Source organism: Coregonus lavaretus (assembly GCF_964263955.1).
Source record: "Coregonus lavaretus genome assembly, chromosome: 14".
Taxonomy (NCBI): Eukaryota; Metazoa; Chordata; class Actinopteri; order Salmoniformes; family Salmonidae; genus Coregonus; species Coregonus lavaretus.
Window position 1 is genome coordinate 46245360 of NC_140001.1, and position 22448 is coordinate 46267807.

General features: G+C 45.4%; 1 protein-coding gene across 1 annotated transcript; it reads left to right on the forward strand.

Moving 5' to 3' along the window:
- Nucleotides 1-1528: 1528 nt before the first annotated feature.
- On the forward strand, nt 1529-21842 carry lrrc2 (leucine rich repeat containing 2; the record flags this gene model as incomplete). The annotated part of the gene is made up of 9 exons (XM_084176839.1): nt 1529-1665; nt 2372-2502; nt 4099-4160; nt 4277-4433; nt 4604-4737; nt 18794-18939; nt 19463-19615; nt 21312-21436; nt 21793-21842. The coding sequence occupies 9 exons, from the start codon at nt 1529-1531 to the stop codon at nt 21840-21842; spliced, it is 1095 nt and encodes a 364-aa protein (XP_084032965.1).
- Nucleotides 21843-22448: the final 606 nt, after the last annotated feature.

The window sequence follows — 22448 nt, forward strand, 5'->3', positions numbered from 1 at the left end:
CCCAATCCACCTGTTCCCGTGCTATCACCCACTCCTGCGGGAACCCTCGCCCTACCGGAGCGCTATGACGGTAAAACTACTAAATGTAGCGGCTTCCTGCTACAGGTTTCCCTTTATCTGGCGCGTCAGCCTGGGGCATATCCATCTGACCAAGCCAGGATAGCGCTGGTGATTTCGCTTCTTAAAGGAAAGGCACTGGATTGGGCCACGGCAGTCTGGGAAGGAGAGGAGGCAGTAGCACTTCCCTACCCCACCTTCCTCGCTAGGTTCATGGCGGTGTTTGATCATCCCACAGAGGGAAAGGACGGGGGTGAGCGTCTCCTCCATCTACAACAGAGAGAGGGGCCCGCGTCCGAGTACGCTCGTCTTCTGGCTGGAATGACCATGCTCTGCGCACGGCCTTCAGGAGAGGCTTACGGGAGGACATCAAGACGGAACTCGCATGTCGGGACGACGAGATGGACCTTGATACCCTCATCACCACGTCCATCCGTCTTGACGACATGTTGAGAGAGAGACGGCGTTCCCAACACCTCCCGGAGCCTCGACGCTCACCCCATCTGAGCTATGGAAGCCGCCCTGCTTCCGAGTCCATTCCCATGGGGGGCCAGTATGAAAAAAATAAAATAATGTATGCACTCACTAACTGTAAGTCGCTCTGGTTAAGAGCGTCTGCTAAATGACTAAAATGTAAAATTGCTACAATGTAAAAAATTGCAAAAATAAAGAAAAACCCTTTAATGAGTAGGTGTCCAAACTTTTTACAGGTAATGTATATAGCCTTCTTTTTTTTTTTTGTTCAGCACTTATTGTGTACTTTATGTAGCATGATCCTTTTTTTAATCAATATAATCTGTATCAAAAAATGTTTAGAGGAGAAAGAGACTTTTCCTATTCAGCGTACTGAAAATTAAGCATGTCAAAGCATGTTTGTGCTATTCTAATCTCGCTTGGGGAAGCCTGTGCTTCCGATGCTAATACTTGTCTAAACAAATTTCGAGTATAGGTGGGAGGTGTATGATTATCTTCCAAAGCTCTAGAAAATGCAAGTCAAGTCGCTCTTGATAAAAGTTTCTGTTAATTGACTCAAATCTAATGTACACATAAAAAACAAAGGGCACAAAACCAATTTTGGGGTTTTCAAAGGCACATCCTGCGCTATGGTATTAAAAGGAGTGTCAATTGGTAACAATTTCAATATGGAAACAAAGATATACACCTCTACATCTGAACTTGTACAGTGCCTTTCATATTGGCAGACACATTTAAAACACACAACACAGAATCAACAATCAACTGTGAGATTCATGGGTCAAATGGTTAGATACAGTTTTTGGATCGCCCTTTTTTCATGGTAAATTTAAACTTTACCCCCATGCTTGCTGCTTAACTGTTAGCTAAACCCAATCCTGTTTTAAATATAATTTTATAACAGATTTTCTCAATAGGATAGAGGCTTTGTTTGTGGGTAAATTGTAATGTTTTCACTTACCCTCAGTTTCTGTATTTATCCACAGGGGAAGTCAAAATGAGGGCGGACAGGAGGGTTGATATACCAGTTTATGACATTTCACTGCTCAGAAACATTTGGGAAGGCAGAGTGAAAAAATACAAACACAAGCAGAAGAAGGAACGCGAACGAGTACAGCAAAGCGCTCTGGCAAAGTATGTTTATTAATCAAAACTGAGGTTTGAGAACCATATCCTAGATATATTCTCATATTATTCTCATAAGGAAAATTCAACCCAAAAACTATCTTTAGGTATTTGTATCATTATTCCATTGTTAATATAGTCCCAATTTTCTTTTGCATGTCAGCAATCAAGTTAACATATATAACTTTCAAAATAGAGAAATACAGCTGGTATGATGCATTGTGCATCATATGATGCAAATCGCAGCATTATATGATTCAAAATGCATCATACCGGCTGTATTGCTGTAAGTTATATATCTTGAAAATGTGATTTCTGACATGCAAAACATATTGGGACTATACCAACAATGTACTAATGAAACAAATACCGAAATATAGGGTGGAGTTTTCCTTTAAGTCACCTAGATTACCAGTCTGTTTGTGCCATCATGCAACTCCTTGTTTTGAGCGGCAAAATATTTGGTATGACAAGAAGACTGACAACGAGTGGCATGATGGCACAAACAGACTGGTACCCAGGTAAACTAGATTCACCTGAGCTATGTGATAATGACTACATCCAACACCAGTGTCTTCCTCATTGCTCTCATCCAGACAATGTATTTTCAACAATTGATGTTGCTGTGATGATCTGTGCGAACCATGCCTTTTGTAAATAAGCTACTACACAACTGTCAATGTTTCTAGAAAAACCTTTAAATGTTTTTCCCAAGGATCGATCAGCAATGGCAGTATCGCATAGCATGCAAGAAATTGAAGTCCAACGAAGTGGAAGTGCTCCAACACTACCTGGAGAGAACCGCTCTGAATGAAATTCAGCCCCACCAGGATGTACCAAACACAGGCAAGCTCAGCCAGATCCTTTACTGTTAGGTATCTGTTGTTAAAACAATGAAATCATTAGGACAGCAATCCCACATGTCCCGTGAACATTTTGAAAATCTATAAAAAAATTAAACACTGAAATATCCTATTTACATAAGTATTCAGACCCTTTACTCAGTACTTTGTTGAAGCACCTTTGGCAGCGATTACATTTTCGAGTCTTCTTGGGTATTACGCTACAAGCTTGGCACGTGTATTTTGAGTTTCTCCCATTCTTCTCTGCAGATCCTCTCAAGCTCTGTCAGGTTGGATGGGGAGCGTCGCTGCACAGCTATTTTCAGGTCTCTCCAGAGATGTTCAATCGGTTTCAAGTCTGGGCTCTGGCTGGGCCACTCAAGGACATTCAGAGACTTGTCCCGAAGCAACTCCTGCGTTGTGTGCTTAGGGTCGTTGTCCTGTTGGAAGGTGAACCTTCGGCCCAATCTGAGGTCCTGAGCGCTCTGGAGCAAGTTTTTATCAAGGATCTCTCTGTACTTTGCTCCGTTAATCTTTCTCTCGATCCTGACTAGTCTCCCAGTCCCTGCTGCAAAAAAAACATCCCCACAGCATGATGCTGCCACCACCATGCTTCACCCGTAGGGATGGTGCCAGGTTTCCTCCAGACGTGACGCTTGGCATTCAGGCCAAAGAGTTCAATCTTGGTTTCCTCAGACCAGAGAATGTTGTTAGGTGCCTTTTGGCAAACTCCAAGCAGGCTGTCATGTGCCTTTTACTGAGGAGTGGCTTCCGTCTGGCCACTCTACCATAAAGGCCTGATTGGTGCAGTGCTGCAGAGATGGTTGTCCTTCTGGAAGGTTCTCCCATCTCCACAGAGGAACTCTAGAGCTCTGTCAGAGTGACCATCGGGTTCTTGGTCACCTCCCTGACCAAGGCCCTTCTCCCCCGATTGCTCAGTTTGCCCGGGCGGCCAGCTCTAGGATGAGAATTGGTGGTTCCAAACTAATTCCATTTAAGAATGATGGAGGCAACTGTGTTCTTCGGGACCTTCAATGCTGCAGACATTTTTTGGTACCCTTCCCCAGATCTGTGCCTCGACACAGTCCTGTCTCGGAGCTATACGGACAATTCCTTCGATCTTATGGCTTGGTTTTTGCTCTGACATGCACTGTCTACTGTGGGACCTTATATAGACAGGTGTGTGCCTTTCCAAATCATGTCCAATCAATTGAATTTACCACGGGTGGACTCCAAGTTGTAGAAACATCTCAAGGATGATCAATGGAAACACGATGCACCTGAGCTCAATTTCGAGTCTCATAGCAAAGGGTCTGATTTACTTATGTATTTCTGTTTTTTATTTGTAATACATTTACAACATTTTCGAAAAACCTGTTTTCGCTTTGTCATTATGGGTTATTGTGTGTAGATTGAGGATTTTTTATTTATTCAACCCATTTTTAAATAAGGCTGTAACGTAACAATGTGGGAAAAGGGAAGGGGTCTGAATAGTTTCTGAAAGCACTGTATATCTATCTGAATAAGTACTTGTTCCATAGTTACTATGCTCTCTCTCAATGCCATGCTCCACTCTTTAACTGACTGTTTCATCCTACAGATGCAAACCCCATATTTGAGGACATCAAATTCATTTTTGAGCTGGATGGTGATAAATGGACGGTAAATTGTCTCATACCATCTCATTCTTTTTCATCATGATTGTTTTCAGATAAAATCACTACCACTGTATGTATCCACACACTTGTTGTTTTCATGTTGTATTACTTTCAATGCAGGAACTTCCTGATAATCTTCTTGATACGACATACCTTCGAGAATGGCACATACGAAGAACTAAAATCTGCAAACTACCAGAGTGGATTGTGCAGTTTCCGGACCTCTGCGTATTGGATATACCCCAAAACGGAATTGACAAGCTGCCAGTTGAAATAGGTAATTATTATTTATCATGCATGTCCTCCTAATTGAAAATAAGAAAGTTGAAGTCTTTCTTTGTTACATTAGCTCATTAAACATCCCTAATTTGAATTCAATTGAAATGGGATTTAGAGTATAGCTGTTTCTTCATTCCATTACATGTCTTTCCTATGTTTTTTTGTCAGGTCAATTAACAAAGTTGAGGGTGCTGAAAGTGAATTACAATAGGCTGTCCAGTATTCCTCCAGAACTTGGTGAATGTGAGAATTTGGAGAGATTGGAGCTAACTGGAAATTATCTTGAACAGTTGCCTTTTGAGGTAAGGGGTATTTGTGTGATATGGCTTGTGTGGTATGATATCTTCAAAAGCGCCTTTATACCATGTTCTAACATGAGCCCATTTTCCTGATTTTGTTCAGTTTCCAATTGTGACCAACATTTTTTGACAGGTGTAGACAATCAAAATACACATTGTGATCTGATTGTGATCAGATCTTCCTGCCCACCTCCGGAAGTAGTCAGGCACACATTGGATCTGGATATCTTAGAAGTGTAGACAGATCTGGGCCAGGTTTCGCAGTTGTGACACAACTTAAGCATTACGATGATAGTACCAGATGCAGTGTTTCCCAAGTTATTTATTTTTAAGTGTTTCCCAAACAAGCACGTAGAGTGATTCTGTAAGTGTGACAGCTAAGAGCATTGTTTTTTTCACATGATCTCGTTGGGGGAGCTGTCCAGTTCCCTGGTGCTGAAATCACACACACAACTAATAGCCCACATTTCACAGATTAGTTTTATGAATGAAAATAAATAATCAAACCATTTGTCATGTAATGTTAAATTGATTTGAATCTGTCGTCTTCTTTCTACAGTGCTTTAGCTCTATTGCTGAGCGATCAACCGAAATGTCGGTTATTTTTCTTTTTTTTTAAACAACAAATTTAATGTTGGTAGTTATTCTTTCTGTGAGCTCAATGCGCACATTGCACAGTTTCTCTAGAGATCAATCAGATCAAGCAGGCTATGGTGTGAAATAGGATTTTAGAAGTGGCGTCTTTATTTTATTACTTACCATTAATGCCGTCTTTTGTGTGCTTATCAATATACGAGCACCTTTTTTCAAGTTTTACCTTTTAATGTCACATGCAGTACAGTGAAATGCCTTTCTTGCAAACTCAAAACCCAACAATGCAATAATCAATAACAATGCAATACTAGAAGAAAAAAAACACAAGAAATAAGAACAAATATGAAGAACACAATAGGTAAGCATACTATACACAGGGTCAGTTCCAACCACATTTACGATGTGCAGGGATACTGGCATGATGGAGGTCAAATCAAATCAAATTTTATTTGTCATATGCGATGAATACAACAGGTGTAGACCTTGCCGTGAAATGCTTACTTACAAGCCCTTAACCAACAATGCAGTTCAAGAAATAGAGTTAGGAACATATTTACTAAATAAACTAAAGTAAAGAAAATGAAATAAAATCCAAAAGTAACACATGAAAATTACATAACAATAATGAGGCTATTGTGACGTCACGAGAGGCTACACAGCTTTCAGCGGGATTGCTCAAGTAGTGCAAGGAGACAAGGTGCAAACAAAACAAGGATTTTATTAAAGGTCTTGGGAAATTAACGAAAATATAACAAAATTCTGTTCTCTTGTGGCTCTTTAAGGGTTAACAGTTCAGGGATGTCTCTTCCACATCCAAAATCATAATTCTCACTCGCTCAGATAACTTTTCCCCAGCCTTACTGTAGTCCACGTTCCAGCTAGTGGCCAACCCAGCAAAAAGTCCTTCCAAATGTCTCTCCCGTATTTCCACAGGCGAATATATCCAAAGGTGAGTATTTCCCAAAGGTAAGTATCTCCAAATCCTTATATTCCTCATGGAAGTGGACGTGCAGCACTCTTGTCCTCCAGAGAGCCCAGGTTGGAGACTGTGTTTCTTCACCACCCACACACTCCCCCCTCAGTGTGTCTCTTCCCTTCCAAAACCTTCAGCCCATCAGCTCCTGATTTGTTTCAGCTGCGTGGGAAGATTGGCCATAGAGGGGTGGAGTTCCCGACCATACCAGCAGATGGAGCCATAGCTGTCTGGGTTTGCAGCCATCTCAGGGGGATGTAACGTCCCTCCAGGACACAGCCTCTCGTGACATCACACATCCCCCTCCTCGGGACCGACGTCCTCGTCGGGGTAAAGGCAGCGAAGAAGGCATCACGCCGGGAGAGGGCGTCCGCATTGCCGTGGTGCTTGCCAGCCCTGTGGACAACAGAAAAGTTAAACGGTTGCAAGCTCAAAAACCATCTGGTTACTCTACTGTTTGATTCCTTGTTCTTGGCCATCCAATGCAGAGGGGCGTGATCAGATACCACCATGAAACGTCGGCCCAGGAGATAGAACCGAAGGGACTCCAGGGCCCAGACTACAGCCAGACCTTCTTTCTCCACCGTTGAATAGTTCTTCTCTCTTGGAAGTAACTTTCTGCTTAGGTAGAGAATGGGATGTTCTTCACCGTCATGTGCCTGGGTGAGGACAGCACCCAGACCCACCTCCGAAGCATCCGCTTGGACAATGAATTCCTTCTTGAAGTCTGGTGCCACCAGGATCGGACTGGAGCAGAGTGCTCGCTTCAGGTTGAGGAAAGCCGCCTCCGCCGCAGGGTTCCACTTCACCATTCGTGAGTGGCGTTTGGTCGTCAGCTCCGTCAACGGTGCAGCTATGGTAGCAAAATCTGCAATAAAGCGTCTATAGTAGCCAGCGAGGCCCAAAAATGACCTTACTTGCTTCTTGGTGATGGGCTGCGGCCAGTCCTGTATGGCCCGCAGTTTGGCTTCCTGTGGTTTGACCAACCCCCGCCCAATGGTGTACCCCAGGTAGTTTGTCTCACTGAAGGCCAGCTTGCACTTCTTCGGGTTTGCCGTGAGCCCTGCTTCCCTGAGCGAATCCAGCAACGCTTGTACCCGGGGTATGTGGCTGGCCCAATCCGGACTTTGTATAACAACATCATCCAAATAAGCCGCTGCGTACCTCTTGTGGGGCGCAAGGACTCGATCCATCAGGCGTTGGAAGGTGGCAGGTGCCCCGTGGAGACCAAACGGAAGTCGGGTATACTGGTAGAGCCCCTCCGGGGTGGCAAAGGCTGTCTTCTCCTTGGACGCCGGGGTCAGGGGCACCTGCCAGTAGCCTTTTGTGAGATCAAGAGTGGTTAGGAAACGAGCATGCCCCAAGGAGTCTATTAAATCATCGACACGAGGCATTGGGTATGCATCAAATTCAGACACTTCATTCAACTTTCGATAGTCATTACAAAATCGTACTGAACCGTCTGGCTTGGGAACTAGTACGATGGGACTTGCCCAGGCACTGTGGGACTCTTCGATTACTCCCAACTCCAGCATCTTCCTTACCTCCTTCTGTATAGCCACTTTACGAGCCTCTGGCACGCGGTACGGGCGCTGGTTTACCGTTCGGCCAGGCATGGTGCGGATCTCATGTTGGACCACCTCTGTGTGACCGGGAAGGGAGGAGAAGACATCCTGGTTCTGCTCCACGAGTTCCAGGGCCATCTGTCGTTGATGTGGGGACAGATTTGGACCCAGCTGAACCTCTTCTCGCGCCGGTTCCTTGGTCTCTGTGGGGGGTAGACAGCTGAACATCGCCTCTCTGGCGTGCCACTTCTTTAAAAGGTTAACATGATAAATCTGCTCAGTTTTTCTTTTATCTGGTTGCCTCACCTTGTAGTTTACTTCTCCCATGCGTTCAATGACCTCATATGGTCCTTGCCAGGTTGCCAGGAATTTACACTCAACGGTTGGCACCAGGACCAGCACTCTGTCCCCCGGCTTAAACTCCCTGGGTTGAGCAGATCTGTTGTAGGAGGCTTGCTGTTGCCGCTGACTGGCCTCCAGGTGTTCCCGCATCATGGGATAGATGGCCTTCATTCTCTCCCTCATAGCCCCGACATGGTCGATCAGTGTCCGCTGTTGGCATGGCTGCTCCTCCCAGGCCTCCTTGGCGATGTCGAGCAGTCCTCTGGGTCTGTAGGAAAGCAAGAGCTCAAAGGGTGAAAAACCAGTAGAAGACTGAGGGACCTCTCTCACCGCAAATAATATGTATGGTAACAGCTGATCCCAGTTGCGCCCATCTTCCCCTACCGCTTTCCGCAGCATGGATTTTAGTGTTTTGTTAAAACGTTCGACTAGGCCATCTGTCTGGGGGTGGTAGACCGAGGTTCTCAGCTGTTTGATTTTCAGTAAAGCACAGAGTTCTTTCATCACCCTGGACATGAATGGAGTCCCTTGGTCCGTCAATATCTCTTTTGGGATTCCCAGACTAGTTGAGAGAAGGAACAGCTCCTTGGCGATTTGTCTGGATGTAGCCTTCCTCAGCGGAATGGCCTCCGGGTACCGGGATGCATAGTCCAGAATGACCAGAATGTATTGATGTCCCCTGGAACTTTTCGGTAAGGGCCCGACTATGTCTAATCCAATCCTCTCAAAAGGAGTTTCGATAATGGGCAAGGGAATGAGCGGGTTTCTATATGTGGGCTTTGGCGCAACCTGCTGACACTCAGGGCAACTACGGCAGTAGTTCTCTATCTCTTTGTGTACTCCTGGCCAAAAGAAACGTTGCATGATTCTTTCCTTAGTCTTCTCTACCCCCAAGTGGGCCCCTAGCGGGTGTGTGTGTGCTAGGTTGAGTACTGTGGCCCGATAGGGCTGTGGCACGAGGAGCTGTTCATGCACTTCATCATTTTTCTTGACTATCTGATATACTAACCCCCGGTTTACTGCGAAATGGGGGTAAGTAGGGTTTGTCTTATCACCTAACACTACACCTTCTAATACCTGCACATTTCTTAAGGCATTTGCAAGAGTAGGATCTTGTAATTGAGCCGTACCATACTGGCCTGTGAGAGGGGGAAGCTCTTGGGTGCCTGGGACGTCTTCTTCACTGGAGAACGGAGCACTTTCCTGGGCTGCGTTCTCTTCTCCCGTATCCGGACCAGTCTCTGTGTCGGTCTGGGCACCTGCCATCCCTATCAGAGCCCGGGCGGGAGTGAGTAATTCGGAGGATTGCACCGGAGCCTTCCCAGGATGAGTCTTGCCTCTCCGTTTCCGAGGTACTCGGGTTATCCTCTCCTGAGACTCTCTCCAGAGTGGGTAAAAGGCTGGGCAGTCTCGTCCAATTAGGACAGGGACGGGGAGGGAATCAACCACCCCCGCCGTCGTGTGTATGGTTCCCCGTGTGCTGGTCATTGTAAGTTCAGTAATGGGGTATTCTCTGGTGTCTCCATGGACACAGGAAACTGGGAGGACTTTCCCCGGGGTCAGACACGTTGGGCCCACCAAATCCTTACGCACCAGGGTGGCCCGGCTACCAGAATCTAGTAAGGCCTCCACATCATGGTGATTCACAGTTACCGGGCAGGTGGGGGGTCGATCTGGGCCGCCATCTACGACTCCCAAGAGCGAGGCAAAACGGTGTGTGGGTGCTGAGCTGGAGGACTCCGCAGTGGGCATAGGTTCATCGGCTGGTTTCCCACACTGCCAGGAGATATGTCCCATCTCCCCACACCGGTAACACTGTCGAGTTTCCCCCTCCTGGTGTACTCTTCTTGGACCCGCCTGGTTTCTGGCTCCCCCTGGAGCCGGGATAAGTCCTGACGTGGCTGGGTTCGAGACCTTGGGGTCCTTTGGACGGGTTCTTCCCATTTGTGGTGGGGGCGCACTCCTGGGGTCTTTTCGGGAAGCATTCAGCATCTCCGCTGTGGCCTGGTACTTTTCCACAGCTTCCACGGTCAGATCAGCCGTGGTCAAGGCCTGTTGACTGATGAACCGTTTTGCCTCATAAGGCAGGGCGCGTAGGTAACGATCCACCACAACGGCCTCCACCACCGCCGCTGCTGTATTCCTCTGCGGATCCAGCCATTTCCTTGCGATTCGGACAAGTTCATGCATCTGCGCCCGAGGAGGTTGGTCTGGTTGGAAGGTCCAGCTGTGAAAGCGCTGGGCCATACCAAACTTTGTGAGTCCATATCTGCTGAGGATCTCAGACTTCAGGGCATCATAGTCAGTAACCTGGTCAGGGCCCAGGTCCCGGACAGCATTCAGCGATTCCCCGGTTAGGAAGGGGGCTAACAGACCAACCCACTGTTGCTTGGGCCAGGCTTCCCTAGTGGCCGTGGCCTCAAATGCATGCAGGTATGCCTCAATGTCATCGGTAGCTCCCATCTTAGATATAAAGTCACTTGCCTTTATTGGGCGGGTATTTTGGACAACCATCTGTCTCTGCAACTGCAATTCCTCTGCCTTCAGAAGGTTGGCTTTCTTTTGCTCCTCCAAGAGAGCCACGTTTGCTTGCATCTGGGCTTGCTGGCCAGCAACAAGGGCTTTCAATATGTCCTCCATTTCAGTCGGCGGGGTGCCTACGGCCAACTTGGAAAACTGGGTGATCAAACCTTCGGTATCCTCCTCTGACATGCACTATTAACGCTTGAGCGTGCCCGTATTCTCCACCACCTGTGACGTCACGAGAGGCTACACAGCTTTCAGCGGGATTGCTCAAGTAGTGCAAGGAGACAAGGTGCAAACAAAACAAGGATTTTATTAAAGGTCTTGGGAAATTAACGAAAATATAACAAAATTCTGTTCTCTTGTGGCTCTTTAAGGGTTAACAGTTCAGGGATGTCTCTTCCACATCCAAAATCATAATTCTCACTCGCTCAGATAACTTTTCCCCAGCCTTACTGTAGTCCACGTTCCAGCTAGTGGCCAACCCAGCAAAAAGTCCTTCCAAATGTCTCTCCCGTATTTCCACAGGCGAATATATCCAAAGGTGAGTATTTCCCAAAGGTAAGTATCTCCAAATCCTTATATTCCTCATGGAAGTGGACGTGCAGCACTCTTGTCCTCCAGAGAGCCCAGGTTGGAGACTGTGTTTCTTCACCACCCACACACTCCCCCTCAGTGTGTCTCTTCCCTTCCAAAACCTTCAGCCCATCAGCTCCTGATTTGTTTCAGCTGCGTGGGAAGATTGGCCATAGAGGGGTGGAGTTCCCGACCATACCAGCAGATGGAGCCATAGCTGTCTGGGTTTGCAGCCATCTCAGGGGGATGTAACGTCCCTCCAGGACACAGCCTCTCGTGACATCACACTATATACAGGGGGTACCGGTACCGAGTCAATGTGCGGGGCTACAGATTAGTCGAGGTAATTTATAAATAATAAACAGCAAGTAGCAGCAGTGTAAAAACAAAGGGGTGGCCATTTGATTAACTGTTCAGCAGTCTTATGGCTTGGGGGTAGAAGCTGTAAAGGAGCCTTTTGGTCCTAGACTTGGCGCTCCGGTACCGCTTGCCGTGCGGTAGCAGAGAGAACAGTCTATGACTTGGGTGTCTGGAGTCCTTGATAATTTTTTGGGGCTTCCTCTGACACCTTCTAGTATATACATTGAGGGAAAAAAGTATTTGATCCCCTGCTGATTTTGTACGTTTGCCCACTGACAAAGACATGATGAGTCTATCATTTTAATGGTAGGTTTATTTGAACAGTGAGAGACAGAATAACAACAAAATAATCCAGAAAAACGCATGTCAAAAATGTTATAAATTGATTTGCATTTTAATGAAGGAAATAAGTATTTGACCCCTCTGCAAAACATTACTTAGTACTTGGTGGCAAAACCCTTGTTGGCAATCACAGAGGTCAGACGTTTCTTGTAGTTGGCCAGCAGGTTTGCACACATCTCAGGAGGGATTTTGTTCCACTCCTCTTTGCAGATCTTCTCCAAGTCATTAAGGTTTCGAGGCTGACGTTTGGCAACTCGAACCTTCAGCCCCCTCCACAGATTTTCTATGGGATTAAGGTCTGGAGACTGGCTAGGCCACTCCAGGACCTTAATGTGCTTCTTCTTGAGCCACTCCTTTGTTGCCTTGGCCGTGTGTTTTGGGTCATTGTCATGCTGGAATACCCATCCACGACCCATTTTCAATGCCCTGGCTGAGGGAAGGAGGTTCTCACCCAAGATTTGACGTTACATGGCTCCGTCCATCGTCCCTTTGATGCGGTGAAGTTGTCCTGTCCCCTTAGCAGAAAAACACCCCCAAAGAATAATGTTTCCACCTCCATGTTTGACAGTGGGGATGGTGTTCTTGGGGTCATAGGCAGCATTCCTCCTCCTCCAAACACGGCAAGTTGAGTTGATGCCAAAGAGCTCCATTTTGGTCTCATCTGACCACAACACTTTCACCCAGTTCTCCTCTGAATCATTCAGATGTTCATTGGCAAACTTCAGACAGCCCTGTATATGTGCTTTCTTGAGCAGGGGGACCTTGCAGGCACTGCAGGATTTCAGTCCTTCACGGCGTAGTGTGTTACCAATTGTTTTCTTGGTGACTATGGTCCCAGCTGCCTTGAGATCATTGACAAGATCCTCCCGTGTAGTTCTGGGCCGATTCCTCACCGTTCTCATGATCATTGCAACTCCACGAGGTGAGATCTTGCATGGAGCCCCAGGCCGAGGGAGATTGACAGTTATTTTTTGTTTCTTCCATTTGTGAAAAATCACACCAACTGTTGTCACCTTCTCACCAAGCTGCTTGGCGATGGTCTTGTAGCCCATTCCAGCCTTGTGTAGGTCTACAATCCTGTCCCTGTCATCCTTGGAGAGCTCTTTGGTCTTGGCCATGGTGGAGAGTTTGGAATCTGATTGATTGATTGCTTCTGTGGACAGGTGTCTTTTATACAGGTAACAAACTGAGATTAGGACCACTCCCTTTAAGAGTGTAGAAGGATTACTTTTATACTATTATAATTAGGATATAATTATTGTCAGATTTGCCAGATGGAGGGCGATGGAGAGCTTTGTATGCGTCTCTGTGTGTGGAGTAAAGGTGGTCTAGAGTTTTTTTTCCTTTGGTTGCTCTGGTAGAAATTAGGTAAACAGATTTAAGTTTGCCTGCATTAAAGTCCCCGGCCACTAGGAGCGCAGCTTCTGGATGACCATTTTCTTGTTTGCTTATGGCCTTGTTGAGTGTGGTCTTAGTGCCAGCATGTATCGGGGTAAGGTGACTAGGCAACAGGATATAGGATACACAGAGTAGCAGCAGCTTGTATCTGAGTGGGTGTGCGTATGTGTAGAGTCAGTATAAATGAGTGTGCATATTATGTGTGAGTGAGCAGATGGAGTGAATGTGTGTGTGACCTTTTATTTTACACACTGTAGGGCCCTGTGAGAGTGCAGTGCAAAAATAAAATGTCAATAAGGGTACAAGGTTAATTCAGATAGTCCGTGTAGCTATTTTGTTAGCTATTTATCATTCTTATTGCTTGGGGATAGAAGCTGTTCAAGAGCCTGTTGGTGCAAGACTTGATGCACCGGTATCGCTTTCCGTGCAGAAGCAGAGAGAATAGACTATGGCTTGGGTGGTTGGAGTCTTTAATAATTTTCCGGGCCTTCCTACTACACCGCCTGATATAGAGGTCCTGGATGGCAGGGAGCTCGGACCCAGTGATGTACTGGACTGTACGCACGAACCTCTGTAGCGCCATGTGATCGAGGGCGATGCTATTGCCATACCAGGCAGTGATGCAGCCAGTCAAAATGCTCTCAATGGTACAGCTGTAGAACCTTTTGAGGATTTGAAGACCCATGCCAAACCTTTTCAACCTCCAGAGGGGTAAGAGGTGCTGTCGCGCCTTCTTCACGACTGTGCACGTGTTTGGACAATTTTAAGTCTTTGGTGATTTGAAAACCAAGGAACTTGAAGCGCTCGACCTGCTCCACTGCGGCCCTGTTGATGTGGATGAGGGCGTGCTCGCCCCCCCCCCTTTCCTGTAGTCCACGATGAGCTCCTTGTTCTTACTGACGTTGAGGGAGAGGTTGTTGTTCTGGCACCACACTGCCAGGTCTCTGACCTAAATAAATAAATAAATAAATAATAAATAATATGCCATTTAGCAGACGCTTTTATCCAAAGCGACTTACAGTAATGCGTGCATAATTTTTTTTTTGTGTATGGGTGGTCCCGGGGATCGAACCCACTACCTTGGCGTTACAAGCGCCGTTACAAGCGCCGTGGTAGAGCACGGCGTTACAAGCACCGTGCTCTACCAGCTGAGCTACAGAGGACCTCCTCCCTGTAGGCTGACTCGTCGCTGGTGATCAGGCCTACCACCGTCGTGTCGTCAGCAAACTTGATGATGGTGTTGGAGTCGTGTGTGGCCACGCAGTTGTGGGTAAACAGGGAGTACAGGAGGGGACTAAGCACACACCCCTGTGGGGCCCTTGTGTTGAGGGTCAGCGTGGCGGAGGTGATGTTCCCTACCCTCACCACCTGGGCTCGGCCCGTCAGGAAGTATAGGATCCAGTTGCGGAGGGAGGTGTTCAGGCCCAGAGTCTTAAGCTTGGTGACGAGCTTGGAGGGGACAATGGTGTTGAACGCTAAGCTGTAGTCAATGAACAGCATTCTCACATACTCCTCTTATCTAGGTGGGTGAGGGCAGTGTGGAGAGCAATTGAGAATGCGTCATTTATGAATCTGTTGGGGTGTTATGCAAATTGGAGTGGGTCTTGGGTGTCTTGGGTGTCAGCCTCTATCCTTTAAAGAAAATAATTTGATTTTGTCACACAAAGGTTTACTGTGCGTGAAGTTTCAAATGCATTCTGTCAATACTAAATAATGTGATAGGTATTTACACACAAAAACATTTGAATAATAAAATATTTAATCAGTTGTCTTCCTCAAATGAAGGGGATGATGACACGATCTTTGCAAGAGGGAGGGATTCTGATTTCATTGGTCTTCAACTCGTAGCTCAAACACTTCATTCAGGATAAATGGAATTAGCCTTGAGTTAGCCTGCCCCGGAGCAGGTTAGATCTGAAGGATTCGTTGCCATAGAAATGTACCTGACTAAAAGGTGAGCCACATTCGTATGACTGGTTATCCCGAGTTGAAGTCAGAGTTGACCAAAGTTACCTCACTAATTCCTCAAACCTGATGTGTACGATACTCCTCTGGTCTCAAAGACTATACGAAACATAGTAAACGAAAATCCAAAATGAACACTAACCCTTTAACCTAACCCCTAGCCTAGCTAACGTTTGCCACCTAGCTAATGTTAGCATTAGCCACCTAGCAAACATTAGCTACAACAAATTGGAATTCACAACATATCATATTTATTGCATATTTTGAACATATTGTATGAATTGCAATTTGTAACATATCATACTAATTGTAATTTGTAACATATCATACGAAATGGATGATGGACATCCACAAAGTAATACATACAAACGTAACATATCATACTAATTAGTGTCCCGGATTTTCGTTTACTATGTTACGTCTACCCCTAAGTCCAGGTTGCAGCATTCAGGCAATGTTGGTTGGCTGATTGAGGGCAACACAAGGTAGAGCAGTCTGAGTATCTCCTCTCGTGGGAGCCTGTATTTTTTAAGGAAAGACCCATCATTGTGAGTCTGCAACGGGCTCAGGTTGTTGTGAATATGCGCATTTACAGTGCATTCGGAAAGTATTCAGACCCCTTGACTTTTTCCACATTTTGTTACATTAAAGTCTTATTCTAAAATGGATTAAATTGTTATTTTCTCTCATAAATCTACACACAATACCCCATAATGACAAAGCAAAAACTGGTTTTTATAAATTTTTGCAAATGTATTAAAAAACAACTGAAATATTCCATTTACATAAGTATCCAGACCCTTTACTCAGTACTTTGTTGAAGCACCTTTGGCAGCGATTACAGCCTCAAGTCTTCTTGGGTATGACACTACAAGCTTGACACACCTGTATTTCAGGAGTTTCTCCCATTCTTCTCTGCAGATCCTCTCAAGCTCTGTCAGGTTGGATGGGGAGCGTCGCTGCACAGTGATTTTCAGGTCTCTCCAGAGATGTTAGATCGGGTTCAAGTCCGGGCTCTGGCTGGGCCACTCAAGGACATTCAGAGACTTGTCCCGAAGCCACTCCTGCGTTGCCTTGGCTGTGTGCTTAGGGTCGTTGTCCTGTTGGAAGGTGAACCTTCGCCCCAGTTTGAGGTCCTGAGTGCTCTGGAGCAGGTTTTCATCAAGGATCTCTATGTACTTTGCTCCGTTCATCTTTCCCTCGATCCTGACTAGTCTCCCAGTCCCTGCCACTGAAAAACATCCCCACAGCATGATGCTGCCACCACCATGCTTCACCGTAGGGATGGTGCCAGGTTTCCTCCAGACATGACGCTTGGTATTCAGGCCAAATAGTTCAATCTTGGTTTCATCAGACCAGAGAATCTTGTTTCTCATGGTCTGAGAGTCTTTAGGTGCCTTTCGGCAAACTCCAAGCGGGCTGTCATGTGCCTTTTACTGAGGAGTGGCTTCCGTCTGGCCACTCTACCATAAAGGCCTGATTAGTGGAGTTCTGCAGAGATGGTTGTGTTTCTGTAAGGTTCTCCCGTCTCCACAGAGTTACTCTGGAGCTCTGTCAGAGTGCCCATCGGGTTCTTGGTCACCTCCCTGACCAAGGCCCTTCTCCCCCATTCTCTGTTTGGCCGGGTGGCCAGATCTAGGAAGAGACTTGGTGGTTCCAAACTTCTTCCATTTAAGAAGGATGGAGGCCACTGTGTTGTTGGAGACCTTCAATGCTGCAGACATTCTTTGGTACCCTTCCTCAGATCTGTGCCTCGACACAATCCTGTCTCGGAGCTCTACGGACAATTCCGTCGACCTCATGGCTTGGTTTTTGCTCTGACATTCATTGTCAACAGTGGGACCTTATATAGACAGGTGTGTGCCTTTCTAGATCATTTCCAATCAATTGAATTTACCACAGGTGGACTCAAATCAAGTTGTAGAAACATCTGAAGGATGCGCCTGAGCTCAATTTTGAATCTCTAAGCTATTTCTGTTTTCGCTTTGTCATTATGGGGTATCGTGTGTAGATTGATGATGGGGGAAAAAAAACTATTTCATCCATTTTAGAATAAGGCTGTAACGTAACAAAATGTGGAAAAAGTCAAGAGGTCTGAATACTTTCCGAATGCACTGTATATACACCAACCAACTGCACGGCCGCCAGTTATGTTGGAGAGCAACAATCCTCTGAATAGCAGCCTTGCTGTATTATTGTTGTTCCGCTGACCTCTGACAATAGCTGGGTGTTTATAGCGTCCTTCCAATTTGCACCTTGGCAAATATTCTACAAATGTCTTGAACTCTATTGGAGGGATGCGACCCCATTCTTCCTCGAGAAATTCCGTAATTTGTTGTTTTGTTGATGGTGGTGGAAAATGCTGTCCCAGGCGCCTCTCCAGAATCTCCCATAAGTGTTCAATTGTGTTGAGATCTGGTGACTGAGACGGCCATGGCATATGGTTTACATCATTTTCATGCTCATCAAACCATCGTGACCACTCGTGCCCTGTAGATGGTGGCATTGTCATCCTATGGGGGCATAGCCATGGTAGCCAAAATAATGGCCAAAATAATGCCCTGTCCAGTATTTGTATATATGACCCTAAGCATGATGGGATGTTAATTGCTTAATTGACTCAGGAACCACACCTATGTGGAAGCACCTGCTTTCAATATACTTTGTATCCCTCATTTACTCAAGTGTTTCCATTATTTTGGCAGTATTAGAACCAGGTATTTCCAGTGAGTGTACAAAACATTAAGAACACTCTTTCAATGACATAGACTGACTAGGTGAATGCTATTATCCCTTATTGATGTCACTTGTTAAATCCACTTCAATCAGTGTAGATGAAGGGAAGGAGACCGGTTAAAGAAGGATTTTTAAGCCTTGAGACAATTGAGACATGGATTGTGTATGTGTGCCATTCAGAGGGTGAATGGGCAAGACAAAATATTTGAGTGCCTTTGAACGGGGTATGCTGGTAGGTGCCAGGCGCACCGGTTTGTGACAAAAAGTGCAACGCTGCTGGGTTTTTCAAGCTCAACACTTTCCCGTGTGTATCAAGAATGGTCCACCACCCAAAGGACATCCAGCCAACTTGACACAACTGGGGGAAGCATTGGAGTCAACATGGGCCAGCATCCCTGCTGGACGATTTTGACACCTTAAAGTCCATGCACGATTAATTGAGGCTGTTCTGAGGGGGGTGCAACTCGATATTAGGAAGGTGTTCTTAATGTTTTGTACACTGTGTGTATACTGTACATTAACAAGCAACAATGGCGAACCACAACCGTGCGAAAGCTAAACAAAAAGGCAAAAGGTCTCATTCTGTGATAATGTTTTATCAGGCCCTAACTGTAGGGATGTTTTTTTTCTTTCTTGCTTCTTCTCTTCTATGTAAGCAGAGAATAAATCGGAGTCTTTGTTTCAGTTAAGCAATCTCAAGAAGGTCACACATCTGGATATAGCAGAAAACAATTTTGCCAGCATACCCATCTGTGCTCTTCGTATGACAAGCCTACAATTGTTGGACATGAGTATCAACATGTTGACGGATTTGCCTGAGGATATGGACAGGTATGTGAAGCATAGCCTTAATGCTATAACAGATTACCATTTCATCATTCATCACTCACACATTACCATCATTGTTGATTATCATCATGATCATCTAATGATAAAGGTTTCATATTGTAAATTATATTAAAATTGTGATAATTAAGTAATACATGCTTCAACTCTGGGTGGGGGCAACCTTCTGCCTGGAGAGCTACTGGGTGTGCAGGCTTTTTCTCCAACTCAGCTGAAAGCAGCTGCTCATCAGGATCTTGATTAGCTGGGGTGTATTTGCTAGTGCACACCGTAGCAAAACATTTTGCAACGGAAAATGTTCTGCAAGGAAAACTAGTTTATTTTTGGACAAATTCACATAGGACCCTCCCCGTTTTGTCTCATTTTCTTCTGTTTAGTTCCTAGTGAATACACCCCTGAATTAGATGTGTGTTGGGTTGAGGTAAAAGCCTGTACCTTGTAGCTCTCTAGGAGGAGGGTTGGCCACCGCTTCTTTAACTATTCCCAATATCTCCTGTGTCCGTTTCAGGTTGGAAGAATTGGAATCCTTGTTTGTTCATAAGAATAACATGTCGTATTTGCCAAAGTGTTTGGTAAATATCACTACACTCAAGATGATTGTTGTTAGTGGAGACACATTGATCTGCTGGCCTTCAGGGCTTAAAGACAATCCTGCCATCAAGTAAGTCTGACGAGATGACAGCGTGTATAGTATCATAATACCTCTGTATAACTATGCCTGGTGGTCACATATACACTATATATACAAAGGTATGTGGACACCCCTTAAAATTAGTAGATTCGGCTATATCTGCCACACCCGTTGCTGACAAGTGTATAAAATCGAGCACACAGCCATGCAATCTCCATAGACAAACATTGGCAGTAGAATGGCCCGTACTGAAGAGCTCAGTGACTTCCAACGTGGCACCGTCATAGGATGCCACCTTTCCAAAAGTCAGTTAGTCAATTTTTGTCCCTACTAGAGCTGCCCCGGTCAACTGTAAGGGCTGTTACTGTGAAGTGGAAACATCTAGGAGCAACAACGGCTCAGCCGCGAAGTTGCAGGCCACACAAGCTCACAGAACGGGACTGCCGAGTGCTGAGTAGCGTAGCGTGTAAGAATCGTCTGTCCTCGGTTGCAACACTCACTACTGAGTTCCAAACTGCCTCTGAAAGCAATGTCAGCACAATAACTGTTCGTCGGGAGCTTCATGAAATGGGTTTCCATGGCCGAGCAGCTGCACACAAGCCTAAGATCACCATGCGCAATGCCAAGCGGTGGCTGGAGTGGTGTAATGCTCACCACCATTGAACTCTGGAGCAGTGGAAACGTGTTCTCTTGAGTGATGTATCACGCTTCACCATCTGGCAGTCCGACAGACGAATCTGGGTTTGGCGGATACCAGGAGAACGCTACCTGCCCCAATGCATAGTGCCAACTGTAAAGTTTGGTGGAGGAGGAATAATGGTCTGGGGCTGTTCTTCATGGTTCGGTCTAGGTCCCTTAGTTCCAGTGAAGGGAAATCTTAACGCTACAGCATACAATTAAATTCTAGACAATTCTGTGCTTCCAACTTTGTGGCAACAGTTTGGGTAAGGCCCTTTCCTGTTTTAGCATGACAATGCCCCCATGCACAAAGTGAGGTCCATACAGAAATGGTTTGTCGAGATCGGTGTGGAAGAACTTGACTGGCCTGCACAGAGCCCTGACCTCAACCCCATCGAACACCTATGGGATTATTTGGAACACCGACTGCGAGCCAGGCCTAATCGCCCCAACATCTGTGCACGACCTCACTAATACTCTTGTGGCTGACTGGAAGCAAGTCCCCGCAACAATGTTCCAACATCTAGTGGAAAGCCTTCCCAGAAGAGTGGAGGCTGTTATAGCAGCAAAGGGGGGGACCAACTCCATATTAATGCCCATGATTTTGGAATGAGATGTTCGACAAGCAGGTGTACATATACTTTTGGTCATGTAGTGTACCTCTCGAAGTTCATTTATTACCTTCTATTCAGTCTCCAGAATAATTCCCCACACTGTCTATCTCCTGGGCCCAGTATTTCAAAACATTTAATCCAGATCAAAATGATCCTGCATTAAATTCAGTTCTCCCTTCAGATGTGGTCCCTCCTCATTTTTTCCAACAGTTGAATAAATGCAAAACGGAATCAAATCTGTAACATATCACATCATATACTACAACAAAGATCATGTTATATGATCTCATGACATTTGGTCTAATGAAGGGGGAACAAAATCAAATGGGGGAACCGGATTGAGACAACACAGGATAATTTTGATCTGTATTAAAAAAACTGGGCCCAGATGATAAATATTCAATAAAAAATGTGATATGCCTTTTTCTTTTCAGATTCATTAAGCTATATGACAACACGGTTGATGAGATAATGGAGGGGGATGATGAGATATTGGAAACAAGGCAAGACCATCACAAAGAATTTATGCAGACATACATTGACACGGTGAAGGATAGAGGTAAGAGATGGCTTTTCATATGTGGGTTGTTTCGCTGTTGGACAAGCTAGTAATCACTTAGCAAGACATTAGATCCATCCACCGCAGACCATTTCTTTACTTTTATTTTTTTTTAATTGACATTTTAGTCATTATAGCAGACACTCTTATCCAGAACGACTTACAATTAGTGAGTGCATAAATTTTTCATAATGGCCCCCCGTGGGAATCGAACCCACAACCCTTGCGTTGCAAGCGCCATGCTCTACCAACTGAGCTACAGAAGGGCCACTCAAGGCATTCATATGTCTAATACTGTATTATTGTGTAGCCTATAAATGTAGAGTTTGATAAGTAAATGTATGATTTCTCTCCAGAAACTGCCCCAACATACACCACCAAAGTGTCATTCTCATGCTGTCTGTAATGGAGATTCAGATGACCAGAAGAAAACGGACAACCATGCTGCACTGCCTCTGAACACTTGTCAACAGCCGAGTTCCAGGCTGACTACACTGCAGATGCATGCAAAAACTCATAACATCTGGATAGATGTTTAACAAAGGGGCATAGGCATGTAATGATCTTTACTTGTCAGTGTTCCAAGCGGGATATTATTTACCTAAACATGCAAACACCATCAGATAGAATTCATAGCAAGCAGTGCATTGGGTTAGTCAGATTTGAGTAAATATAACAGAAGAGATGAACTGGAATGACATTCACTCTCATGGGATGGGTTGCCAAAAATAACAAACTGAAGCCACACCCCCAATAAGGCACGAATATGACTGCAATTAAGCGTATATCATTGTGCTTCTATGCCACTGTCTATTTCATTTGTTCATTTAGCAAACAAGACAGCTCATAATCCAGTGCCTTTGTCACAGTCAACCACCTATATTTTAGCTTTTATTAGCTATAAAATTCCAAATGTTTATCTTTGCCCCATGGCAAAATGTGTAGAATTGCAGGAAATTAGCTTCAGGAGATCAGCTTAATATTGCAGATAGATTGTAACTTCCATCAATGT